At 43.0% G+C, this 13,104-nt stretch overlaps 2 protein-coding genes across 8 annotated transcripts in view; both read left to right on the top strand.

Moving 5' to 3' along the window:
* The first annotated feature begins 14 nt into the window (after positions 1-14).
* QNG1 (Q-nucleotide N-glycosylase 1) lies at positions 15-10,165 on the top strand. Its single transcript, XM_074569892.1, has 4 exons — positions 15-525; positions 1,576-1,835; positions 7,333-7,528; positions 9,613-10,165. Exons 1-4 carry the CDS (start codon positions 189-191, stop codon positions 9,843-9,845), a joined length of 1,026 nt encoding a protein of 341 aa, XP_074425993.1. The 5' UTR covers positions 15-188; the 3' UTR covers positions 9,846-10,165.
* Positions 10,166-10,472: 307 nt separating this feature from the next.
* KIF27 (kinesin family member 27) overlaps positions 10,473-13,104 on the top strand; it is a 31,240-nt gene continuing 28,608 nt past the window's right edge. For 4 of the 7 annotated variants that reach the window (XR_012584904.1, XM_074569888.1, XM_074569887.1 and 1 more), the window contains exons 1-2: positions 10,473-10,612; positions 12,095-12,489. Coding sequence is in view for 4 of the 7 variants with exons in the window: in XM_074569888.1 (XP_074425989.1) it covers positions 12,180-12,489 (310 nt within the window). In the remaining 3 variants the exon portion in view is untranslated. Of the gene's footprint in view, positions 10,613-10,813; positions 11,217-12,094; positions 12,490-13,104 lie in introns of those variants that run through there. The other 3 variants (XM_074569886.1, XM_074569890.1, XM_074569891.1) reach the window with 3 other exon arrangements.

Raw genomic sequence — 13,104 nt, 5'->3', positions numbered from 1 at the left:
ACGGTCTAGGCCCCGCCCCGCGGCGGCGGTAAGAGGCAGGGCTGCGGGCGGGGGTTGTGCCGCAGCCGGAGGGCGTGAGGCGTGCTGCCGGGCCGCTTGCCCGTCCGTGCTGCGTGGGCTGGCCGGGGCTGGCCGGCGCGGCTGTCGCTGGAGGCGTGCTTCCTGCCCTCCCAGAGAGGCGGCCGAGCATGGAGGTGTTCCCGTCCCCGCTGGAGTCCGCTAAGTTTATCGCCGCCAACAGCAAAGATGTGTCCGTGGACGAGGAGGGGGCGCGGCGGGTGGCGGAGAGCTTGTTCGACAAAGCCTCGTCGGATGAGTTCGGGCTGGCCGGCTGGAAGAGCCTCCACGAGCTGAACCCGCGGGCCGCCGGCGAGGAGGCGGTGGGCTGGGTGTTCCTGGTGGACACCCTCAACTTCTCCTTCTGGTCCCAGCGGGAGGAGGAGAAGTACCTGGTGAAGTACAAGGGTAAAACCTACAGCGGCTACTGGTCCCTCTGCGCCGCTGTCAACAGGGCCCTCGACGACGGTTAGTGAGCGCCGGGGAGCCGGGCCGGGCCAGGCCCCGCCGAGGGGCGTTGGGAGGGAAGGCGGAAGGGGGTTGTGGGGGGACGGGTGGTTGTGGGGAGGTGGGGACTGGATTGTGAGGGGCTGAGGGGCGATGTGAGGGAGCCGGGAACCGGGTAGGAACTGAGCGGTGAGCGCAAAATGGAGGCGCTACCTCAGAAGCGGGCCCCGCTGGTGCAGGCTGTTGCTGGGGCGGGGAGGGGGTGTGTTGGTGAGTCCGTGCGCTGCGGGCCGTCCCGTGGAGCCGGCAGCGCGCGAACGAAATGCTTCGCGATGAAACGGCGTAACTTCTGCTCTGAATTGGGCTGCCTCTTTTCCCGTACAAAGGCTGTTAAGGTCTGGTCTGTAGTCTGCCGTTCGCCACTTCTGTTGTTTCACGTGTGTTCTTAAGAGAAACCGCGTATTCCCGTGACAAACGGGGAAATGAGGCTTAAACTGAGAATCCTCCGGACTAATCTAGTACCAAAGCGTAAATCTGGAAACCGCACGCCCCCAACGCCAGTATTTTAGCACTGGCTCTTGTTGCTGTCGTCAGGGAAGGAGGTATTTGTAGGTATAGATGGAAGTTTTAATTAATTTCCTACCTGTTTGTTTGTACATGAAGGGAAGGCTTAAGATACTTTTCCTAAATGCGCAGCTTGATCAGGAGCTAAGGGAAAACAGGCCCGTGCTGACTGTACTAAAGAGATAATAACTATATTTGCCAGTGTGCTGTGTAAAGACCACACTCAAAGATGAAAACTAAGCAGTTGGGAAAAATTAGGTATAAAAAGTAAGATAGGTTGCACGGTTTCATGTTGGAAATGCTTACCTGTAGAAGGAAGCCCTGTGTGCAAACACCAATTCAGTTTTAAGCAGCTGTGTGGGTGCATGTTATCACTGAACACTCAGTTGATTTTAAGGATTAATAGACCCTTTAGGTTTTACCATATAAATGCTCTCATCTGCAGCAGACCACTGCAATAGGTCTTAGGATACGCTATGACAATTTCTTATTTTTACTTCTCTGAAGGAATACCCATTACCAGTGCATCGTATTTTGCCACCATGACACTTGACCAAGTTAAGCATGTATTTCGCTCTGACACCGAAGTGCCCATACCTTTGATTGAAGAAAGACATCGGGTGCTGAATGAAAGTGGAACAGTTCTGTTAGAGAAGTTTGGAGGCTCTTTCCTCACCTGTGTTAAAATGAGTGAGAAAAGTGCTCAGAAACTGCTGCGCCTAGTACTGGAAAACTTTCCTTCTTACAGAGACGAAGCGGTGTTTGAGGTAAGCTAGTTCTAACGTTGAATTTCTTGTGGTAAGAATTTACTCCTTACTGTTTGTGACTTTAAAAGATAGCGCTTAGGTTGTCTACGTAAATTTTTCTGAGAGGGTAGTCAGTTCAGAATTGATCTAATGTTAGTGAATTGTTGGGGTTTCTACTCCAGGAAATGGAAGGTGAACAGAAACGTTTCTGTGGAACTCAGTGTCTTCAAAAGTAAAATTAGAGGAAGATAAGAAGGAAAATTACCATCATTTTAGTATTTTTGCCTCAAATCAGTTAAGATATTGGTCTGTATAGTGAAGGGAAAATCAGACTTTGAAGCAGTTCATCTTAATTATGTAAATTGCTATGAGTCATACAGATAGGGAAGAAGGTTTCTTTAAATAATTCTCTTGGACCACAGTATATTGCTTGGTTAAGCTGGGGTAAAATTGTTCAGATTTCATTTCTCTATCAGTCTAAACCTCTGAAAATAGAATCACGCAATTTATTAACAGTAAAAGAATCTTGATTTTCTTAAGTCCTTAACTAATCAGGAATGTATTTCTAATTACAAGAGCCACTTTTTTTCCCCCAGAAGAGAGATATTTTTTTTCTTATTCTGTCCCTGTCTTTATGACTTTGTTGTAATTTATTTTGATGTACTCCAGGCTCCCAATTAGATCACGACTCCTTTGTACTCCATACAAATGCATAATATTTGAGATAATTTCTGCCTGAAAAAAATCAGAATCTTTTTTCCTTTTTTTCTTTTTTTTTTCATGAGTTGCTACCAACCACCCTCCCCCCATCTCTTTCTTCTTTTACCTTGAGGCTCTCTGCAGCTAATGAAGGAAACAAAACTCCAGTAGAATTGTGAAAATGTACAACTACTGGGAATCCACACTATAGATTGTTGTTGATTCAACAGGCGTTGCACAAATGACTACAGGCCAAAAGTAACCCATACTTCTGACAGATTGACAGTGTACTGAAGATTTTTGAAGCCATTTTCCTGAAAGACACTGATGGAAAGTAAACAGAGGCTGTTTTATGTATCTCTGCTTTTGCCTATACAGGCATGATCTTTATTTAGCATCAGTGACATATGTAGCTGCTTCTGTGCTCGGTTCCATCTGCAGTAGTATTCAGCTGTTACATCATTATGTCCAAAAAGAATTTACTCCAGTGACAGTGCAGCCTGTACAAATAGTCTCTGCAGTCTTTTCAGGGTAACTCCCTGGAACACCTGTCACTGGAACTGTGAAACTACTGCATTTATCATTTAAATCTGACCTTCAGTATGCAGCATGGTTTTATTTTTCTGTCTCCTGCTATGAAGTAATATATGTTTACGTGAAAAATCAGGTTCTTTCTAACTAATCTTTGAAGCTACTGGTTTAATTTATTGGGATTTTTTACATGTCAAGTAATTTTTTGACGATTATGATGATCAAAAAGGAAATATTTTCCAAGTAAAGTGATAAATAGAGTATTTTCTTATCTTTATAGTGACTGTATTCATTGACGTAATGTCTTTCATGAGATGATGCTGAGTGCTTTATAAAGCAAGCCTCCCTAAAAGCAGCAGCAGACTACAGAATGAAAAGATGTTCCAAAAATGATCCCAGACAGACCGTAAGCACTGACATAGTAGTAAAGCCTGTTGCATGAATATGGAAGCTGTTTTTCTGCTTTCACTAAGCAAGATGTGTATTTTGAAGGTGGGTGAAATAATGTAGACCAAGTTTACACCCTACTTGTTTAGAAAAAAAAATATTAAAAAAATCAGTGTTAACACCTAATGCAAGGTGACATGGGTCACATTATCAACATCATTTCTATGGCAGCAGGTTGAGCGCTCACAAGTAAGACTTTGCCTTCAATAAAGGGTTCGGAGGGAACTCTAAAGATGGTGAGACGGCCAATAGCAAACCAGTGTTTTTCAGTAACACTCCATACTAGAAATATGTATGATTATACAATATATTCTACAGTAGAATCATACTGTCACAGACCACTACAGCTCTCCTACATTCTAACGTTCTAAGGGAACTTATAAAATCAACACAATTTTTTGTCTATATGTTTTTGCAAAGACATACACAAAATACTTTTCATAATTGCACCTAACTGAGTGTAATTATAGAATTGCTAATGTCCTTTTCCTTCTGAAAAGTGAACTGCAAACCATACCCAAAATCCCCGAAATCTTTTTGTCCTTGGGTGGATAGTTCACGTTCAGATGCTATCCTGAATTTGGATCCTGACAGAAGTTCAAATATTAGATTGTATTGTACTTGCATATTGGGGTTTTCATGTTCTGACATAGACACGGTGGAGTCCTTTCTGAGCTTCCAGTCATTGGTGTTGTGTGTATTTATCTCCTATTTCCTGTCGCTTGGGACTGAGGTTGTAAAATTCTCATGATCTTCCTATTTGCCTTTTTTTACTAGCTGTGCTATCACATTTTGCTCTTTGCCAACACAATATTCCATCTTTCTTTTAATATCAGTACGTCATAGTTACTTCTCTTGATACTGTTGCATTGTAGTGGAGAGAAGAAACAATTGTCCTTGTATGTGGTAGCTTTTCCTGGAAAGTGAGGGTGTTGCAGGGAAAAAAAAAAAAGTGTAAATATATTGCCATCTGGTAAGGTGTTCCATTTTGGGGCAAATGATACTATTTTTGAGATATAGTATCACCCACCTAACACTTCCCTTGCTTTCTGTTGAAAAGAATGGCGAGAAAACTTACTAGAAATGCTTAATAGTCTTTTTAATTTTGAGGATTTTACATAAACTTCAGAAACTCTGTAAAGCATAAAATTAACAATAATTGAAACAATGAAATTATAAATTCATCTGCTCAATCACAAGTCCCAGACAGTATTTGTTTTCCAAATTAAATTGCAGCATGAGATTAAAAGTTCCAGTGGAATTCTCCCTTCTTCTGCTCTTGCAAAATGGTATGGTGCTGGAGACCATCAGTTCTTTACTGTCTTGGAATAATCTTAATGTTATAAAAGAGCAATGTCCTTGGTTTCCATTAGCTTTGGGGCAGTAGGAGCTATGATGGAATTTGGTCTATTAATTGTTTACTTCCTGTTGTGATGTTTCAAGTGGTGTTTAACATACAAAATTGTGTATATTCTCTAGAAGTAAGTTTGTGCATTTATGTCAAGTATAGAATGAAGCACAGGATGTTTACAGAAGTTGTTCTGTGAAATGCAGTTGGACATCTTGTTCTCAGTGTTTTTTGGAGAATAGTGTTTAGTGACAAAAAATATGCTTTGCTCTCAGGAATAGTTGTAGCATCTTAGCAATAAAGTAAAATTAAATTAGCTTAAAAAATGCCATTTGTAAGTTGTAGTGATATGAAGGGTGGCAGAATAAAACTGGAAATAAATTGAATCGCCACCTACTTGTATTTCAGATTAGCCATTCCAGTTAGATATTGTTGTTTAGCACACATTGTCAAAAGTCAAAAAGCTCTTCTAGCTATAAAGGGAGGAAAAAAAGGTAACACACTACCACCTTTTGTTTTAAAGATGTGGATTTGCACAGAATCACAGAATGGTTCAGGTTGGAAGGGACCTTAAAGATCATCTAGTTCCAACCCCCCTGCTGTGGGCAGGGACACCTCCCACTAGACCAGGCTGCTCAAAGCCTCATCCAGCCTGGCCTTGAACACTTCCAGGGATGGGGCATCCACAACTTCTCTGGGCAACCTGTTCCCATGCCGCACCACCCTCACAGTAAAGAATTATTTCCTGATATCCAATATCTGCCCTCTTTCAGTTTGAAGCCGTTACTCCATGTCCTGTCATTATACTCCCTGATAAAAGAGTCCCTCCCCATCTCTCCTGTAGGCCCCCTTTAGGTACTGGAAGGCCGCTATAATGTCTCCCTGGAGCCTCCTCTTCTCCAAGCTGAACAACCCCAACTCTCTCAGCCTGTCCTCATAGGAGGGGTGCTCCAGCCCTTTGATCATCTTTGTGGCCCTCTGCTGGATCCGTTCCAACAGGTCCATGTCTTTCTTGTGGTGAGGCTCCAGAGCTGGATGCAGTACTCCAGGTGGAGTCTCACGAGAGCAGAGCCGAGAGGGGAGAATCACCTCTGTCAACCTGCTGGCCACGCTTCTTTTGATGCAGCCCAGGATATGGTTGGCTTTCTGGGCTGCAAGTGCGCATTGCCTGCTCATGTTGAGCTTCTTGTCCACCAGCACGCCCAAGTCCTTCTCAGGGCTACTCTCAATCCATTCTCCACCCAGCCTGGGATTGCCATGACCCGTGTACAGGACCTTGCACTTGGCCTGGTTGAACTTCATGAGGTTCACACAGGCCCACCTCTCAAGCCTGGATGGCATCCTTTCCCTCCATTGTGTCAACCATGCCACACAGCTTGGTGTCGTTGGCGAACTTGCCGAGGGTGCACTCAATCCTGCTGTCCATGTCACTGACAAAGATGTTGAACAGGACTGGTCCCAGTACTGACCCATGAGGAATGCCATTCGTCACTGGTTTCCATGTGGACACTGAGCCACTGACTGCAACTCTTTTGAGTGTGGCCATCTAGCCAGTTCCTTATCCACCAAGTGGTCCACCCATCAAATCCATGCTTTTCCAATTTAGAGACCAAGATGTTGTGCGGGACAGTGTCAAACGCTTTGCATAAGTCCAGGTCGATGAGGTTGGTTGCTTTCCCCTTATCTACCAATGCTGTGGCAACATCATAGAAGGCCACCAAATTTGTCAGGCCTGATTTACGTTCACACATTGTGTTCATCATAGAGCGAAAACCTCAACAGCATACACATTGTAGCATATCACCAGTTTTCCGTCTTGTCAGCGGTCACAAAAGCAGGATTAGCACCAGCAAAAAAGTTAATGACAAAAATAGAACCATGCATAGAACCATGTATCTAAGATCTCATATTTGTGAAAACACCTTCTTCTGGATTTCTTTTTCCTCTATCCTCTTTAACTAGTAGTTCACACGACACAACACAGGAGCGTTCATTAAAGTTTTCACTAGAATTTTATTTCCTTAATGTTATGGATAAATTGATTAACTTAATGTTTTAATTGTCTAATCCGATACATGCCTTTTACGTTTTTCTCCTTGAAATAAAAGCTTTGCTGAACTCTAGGGTTTCTGAAAGAATTAATGTTTGGTGCACTCCAACTACAATGTTTGCTAAGTGCAAGCAAACTAATATTATTGTGTTCTGAGATCCAAGCAGAACCTAAACAATTTTTATTCCACCAGAGTGACTTCTACTATGTTTTTTCTTTTATTTCAATTTATTTATGAGCATTCCACATGATACTTGTTTGTGGTTCAATATTGTTTAGATTTTAAGGTGTTTAAGAGTGTTGCCCCTCTATTCTGTTTTGGTTAACTAATATATTAGCTTAACCAACTTATAGTTTAATGTAACTCTTACCAGTCTATCTCTGTATTGCTGTATTTGTTGATGTTTCAGGCACTTAAATAATTTGTAAATTTCTTTCATCAGAAAAAAAAGGTGTCTTTCTACAAACGGGCACAAATTCTTGTGGCTGATACATGGAGTGTGTTAGAAGGCAAAGGAGACGGCTTTTTTGATGACATTTCTAGTCTGACTATATTTGCTGACTACAGAATTCCTCAAGTTCTTGTTCACTTAAAAGCAATGAAGTATTCTGAAGAACTGATGAAGAAGCTACGTGAAGGTTTGTTCGTCCCTTACTGATATCAAGTAATCTTATCTCTTGACACTGAAGACTAAAGCTACTTTTAAAATGTAGTGTTTTGTCCATGTAAGGGTTATGCGTATTTTTTTTTTCTTCCAAGGAATAAGGGCTTCTTATGTGGTGATGAGGTGACAGGAAGGAACTCATTCTCTAACAATGATCTTGAATGAGATCTTAAGGTTACGTTTTTATAAAGATCTAACTGTTCCTTGGATTAAATATTGATAAGGGAAGGATTAAAGAGACTCTAAACCAGTTAATCTCTGATTTTTCTGAAGGTCTGCTGTTGCCAAAACCACTTTTCAGCATGAGTATGGTTGTGATTTTTGAGGTTTAGATAAAAGCAGCAATGATTTCTTCATTAGTTCAAAGATGATGTAGAAGTATGGGGATTCCTCTCTATCTGCACATAATTCATAGAATCATAGAATGTGTTGGGTTGGAAGGGACCTTTAAAGGTCATCTAGTCCAACCCCCCTGCAGTAAGCAGGGACATCTTCAACTAGATCAGGTTGCTCAGAGCTTCATCAAGCCCGGCCTTGAATGTCTCCAGGGATGGGGCCTCCACCACCTCTCTGGGCAACCTGTTCCAGTGCCTCACCACCCTCATTGTAAAGAACTTCTTCCTAATGTCTAATCTAAACCTGCCCTGCTCTAGTTTAAAACCATTGCCCCTCGCCCTATCGCTACATGCCCTTGCAAACAGCCCCTCCCCAGCTTTCCTGTAGGCCCCCTTCAGGTACTGGAAAGATGCTCTAAGGTCTCCCTGGAGCCTTCTCTTCTCCAAGCTGAACAACCCCAGCTCTCTCAGCCTGTCTTCGCAGGAGAGGTGCTCCAGCCCTTTGATCGTCTTCGTGGCCCTCCTCTGGACCGCTCCAACAGGTCCATGTCCTTCTTGTGCTGAGGGCTCCAGAGCTGGACGCAGTACTCCAGGTGGGGTCTCACAAGAGCAGAGTAGAGGGGGAGAATCACCTCTCTGGATCTGCTGGCCACGGTTCTTTTGATGCAGCCCAGGATGTGATTGGCTTTCTGGGCTGCAAGCACACGTTGTTGGCTCATGTCCAGCTTTTCATCGGCCAGTACCCCCAGGTCCTTTTCCGCAGGGCTGCTCTCTATCCTGTCATCCCCCAGCCTGTACTGATAATGAGGATTGTCCTGACCCAAGTGTAGGATCTTGCACTTGGCCTTGTTGAACTTCATAAGGTTTGCGCGAGCCCACCTCTCTAGCTTGTCCAGGTCCCTTGCTAGTGACAAGCAAGGTAATATTATAAACATCTGATTAAAAAAAAAAATTGATTTAAATGAAGTTAATTGCATAAGATTAGACTGTCGTTTTTAAGTGTGGTTCCAGTTTCCAGGACCTGCCAACTATGAACTTTAGTGAATAAATACATAAACTAATCCCTTTTCCACTGTAAAATGGACTGTATTTAGAGCTAGGACTGCTTTTATGCAATTTTAAAATTATACAGCAAGATAAACAGATAAACTCAGTTGTCTGTGGATCTTAATGGAATGGCCATATGTATATATTACATACACCTATACATATCTCTATGTATTAAACAGATCATGTAGACAACTTATATTTTCCATAAGTCCCAATAAGGACATTCCCATCCAAGTCATTCAAACAAATGGGTCCCTTTATATTTTTATATACATGGGTTTTGGTTGCTGTTAGTTTGGGTTTGTTTGTTGTTGTTGTTTTAAATCTTAGAGTAGGGTTTTACTGGCAGAAAATACCCCATCTCAGAATTGCATTCCACTATCCTTTCTGTCTCCACAAGCAAAGAAATAGTCATCCAATGTGCAGTATAACCCAAACACCTGTCCTGTTCTTAAACTGCTCCCTTAGAATAGGGGATGTTGTTTTAATTGAATGGGAGGTAAATTTGTAAGAGCATAGCAACATCGTTAGCAGTTGTAGTGCAAGTCATGAGAACTGCAGTCCTTGAATACAATAAATGTGGAGGGGGAAGAAAAACAAAGAGCAAATGCAGGCCATCCTGGCGGCTGTGTCTGCTGAGCATAATTGGATTGCTGTCTCTGGTGTCCCGCAGGAAGGATTTTCCAGTCTGGGGATCGGGAGGAGGTGGAGATCCGTGGCTGTTCCATTTGGTGCTGCGCACTGATTTGTAAGGACCTGCTGGAGCTCTACCAGAAGAAGGGTCAGGACATGCGTGAGAAGATCAACGCGGTTTTACTCGACTACTACCTTTGGGATTATGCCCGGGACCACAGGGAGGAGATGAAGGACGTCCCATTTCACCGAGTGCGATGTATATATTACTAACCCCCGTCCCACCGCCGTTGCACTGATGCTTTTTCTTTTTAATTGCGATTACTCTCTTCATAACGGTGCTTTGTCATACTCTTAAATTGGAACTGGCTGAACCAAATGCTCTGATGTATTAACAGCTTGTCTTTTAAAAATATTATTAGTATTATTATTATTATTTCTGGGTTTTGCCCTCCGCGTCTGCCCCTCGCCGCGCCAGGGATGACCGGTGTGAGCTCTGCCGGCCGCACTCCGCTAACCCGGGCTTTCTCGCTGCCGCTTCTCCGTTGCGTCCCCCGACCATCGCCTACGTCGAATAAACGGCGCAGTGACGTAGGCGGCGCGTCTGCCTCTTCATTGGCCTGCGCGGCCTGACCCAGCGCCGCCGTCAGGACGCGCCGGGGGTTGGGGGTGGGGGAAAGAGCCCTCCCCGCCGCCGGGGGGCGCTGCGTGCGGCGGGGCGCGAGGCGGCGCCGCTCTGCCGCCGTGGCCGCCGTTGGCGCCGTTGCCTAGCGAGGGGCCGCAAACAACGGGCAGGGACCGGCCGCCGCCGCCCCGGCCGGCTCCGCCGCGGCCTGCCCGCTTCCCGGCCGCATCCCTCACACCGGGAGCCGCGGCGGAGCTCGGCGGCACCCCCCCTCAGTCCGGCCCCCTGGATTCCGCGGCCCCGGGCGGCTCCCGAGACCCAGACGTGACACCGCTCCCGGCTCCTCTCAGGTTTGGAGTAAAAGGTGCACGGCGGGACACGGCGAACGTGGGAAATGGGCTGTCCCGCTCCCCAGGTACCCCTGACAGTGTATTTGCTCCCGCTTTCTGGCAGCCAAGAGCACACCGTGTGTCGACGCCAGAGTGTGTCTGTGGCCTGGGCACGCGCCTATTTCATATTCCCACATGCTTTTATGAAATAGTAAATAGGATTTCCCACTTTCTTCCCCCCCCTCCCCCCCAGTGGCTTGGTTTAATTATATTTTTTTAATAGAACTTTAAAAGAGAAGGGGGGATGTCAGCACTTTAAAGTAGTGCTTGCAAAGGGATAAAAATAACGGGCCTAGATAAATAAAACCAGAAATCCATCAAAATGTTTTTTGGATCTGTAGTTAATAAGTTTATGTAGCTGTTTCTGATTGCCATGTCCTTTATGATATGAGTCTGATTTCAGTCTCATGCTTTGCGTATTTTCATTCCGCTTAGTTAATAAAAGGGGTTTTTCTTTTTTCAACTTCAGATAGTTTCTCCACTCTGGATGTCCAAGTTGTCAAACTAAATGGAATAAAATGATGTGCAAAACCTGTTCTCTTTGCAACCGCAAGACAGCAACTGTTCAAGCCTGTTTGTTTTCAACAAACTTGAATTCTGGGGGCTTGGCTGACGAGTTTTGCCAGTATGGTAATACAGCTTTCTTAAAGGCAATGTGTAGGAGTTAGCAAGCAGAAAGTTCAGCAAACTTTCCCTTGCACTGCGAAAACTCTTAGAATTAGGGATAAAAAAAGAAAAAAAAAAAAAAGAAAAAGTTGTGTTTGGGATCCAGCGGTACCTGTGAAGATTTTTGAATGCTGATGAAAGACAGCTGTAAAGAAAGGCCATTCCTTGATATTTACAGTTGTGCTACTGTACAGTGCTTATATCATAAGAATGAATATGCAGGGAGCAGTGTAAGGAAACAAGGTTGCTAAAATGTGCAATTAACAAAAAAATTACATATGTGCTTAAAGATGCAGACTAAAATCAGAGGAATTCTGTATGTATGTAATTAGATAGACTTAAAACCACACGTCCTTTTTAAGCAGTACAACTGCATTCTGTGTGCTTGGCAAGTTACAAATGCTTGGCACTTCTTACATGGAAGAGGGTTTTAAAACACCTGTTTGCATATACATATAACTTTTTGAAAAAAAAGGATTTGTTTGGCTGATTTATGTTGCATGAATGCAGGGATAGGAAAATGAGAGGATTCATTGTAAGCATGTGCTTTATCAACAGTGTTTATTAACAAGCTCTTAGGACGTTATTGCTTCATATGGCTGTGTTATGTTCAAATAGAAAATCAGGCAACTTTCAGACTCAAGGTTAAGTCTACTAGCTTGGAAATTAATAGAGGCAAAATTAATTTATTAATTGATGTAACAGCTATTAATATAGCTGCTTTCATATCGGGTAGTTTTCAAGAGCTTGATGGTGCTTATGTATTCTTTAGGAAATGTCAACTTTCTACTTCAGCAGGAAGTTAGTATTTATTATATAACATGGAAAACTTTTTTTCTTAGTTGCAGACAACTGTGAATAAGGCGAACACAGGAGTGGTAACAGATTTCATGTTGACTACGTGAATACTGAGTGGGGAGCACAGGGATGGAGTCTGGCATGGAGGAGATCCCAGTTAAAGTTGCAGTTCGAATCAGACCTCTGCTTTCCAAAGAAGTACTTCATAACCACCAAGTGTGTGTGAGATTAGTCCCAAATACACAACAAATTATCATTGGGAAAGACCGTGTCTTCACTTTTGATTTTGTATTTGGCAAAAACTCAACCCAAGAAGAAGTTTTTACTGTTTGCATTAAGCCTCTTCTAGTATCTTTGGCTGAGGGATACAATGCTACAGTGTTTGCGTATGGACAGACAGGTTCTGGGAAGACTTACACCATTGGAGGTGGCCACATTGGTAGGTTGTAGAAAGTTTGGGGTTTTTTTGAATTAGTGAACAGTGTATTTATGCAAGTTAAATATTTAATATGTAGCAGATGACGCTGCAGAATTTGTAAGTGCTAATGAAAAAAAGTATAGTAAAAATAAATGCTTCCAGAGTTTATATGATAATTAAACTGGTCTAAAAAAAATTATCCAAAAGTATCTAAGAGAAAAACAATTTATAAAGTGCTTTTTCCCATTCCCCGTTTTAATATACAACTTAAACTAGAATTTCTTCCTGAAATGCGGTGTTTTGGAGAATCTTGCTACATTTATCTTGCCTTGAAAATGTCTGCTTTAGGCAATTAATAGTTTGCTTGCTTGCTCTTTGCCTTTTTTTTTTTTGAGAGACATTTCTATGACATCATAGAAATTTATGATTTAAGTCTTACAAATGCATATAAATAGATTATTCTACATCTCTCTTTAGGTATTAAAATCTTCCTGTTATTTAGAATCATAGAATCATAGAATCATTTAGGTTGGAAAAGACCCTTAAGGCCATCAAGTACGACCATTAACCTAACACTACCAAGTCCACCATTAAACCGTGTCCCTAAGCACCACGTCTTCATGTCTTTAAAATACC

Source organism: Larus michahellis, chromosome Z (genome assembly GCF_964199755.1).
Source record: "Larus michahellis chromosome Z, bLarMic1.1, whole genome shotgun sequence".
Taxonomy (NCBI): Eukaryota; Metazoa; Chordata; class Aves; order Charadriiformes; family Laridae; genus Larus; species Larus michahellis.
This window is presented reverse-complemented; position numbering and strand designations above follow the sequence as displayed.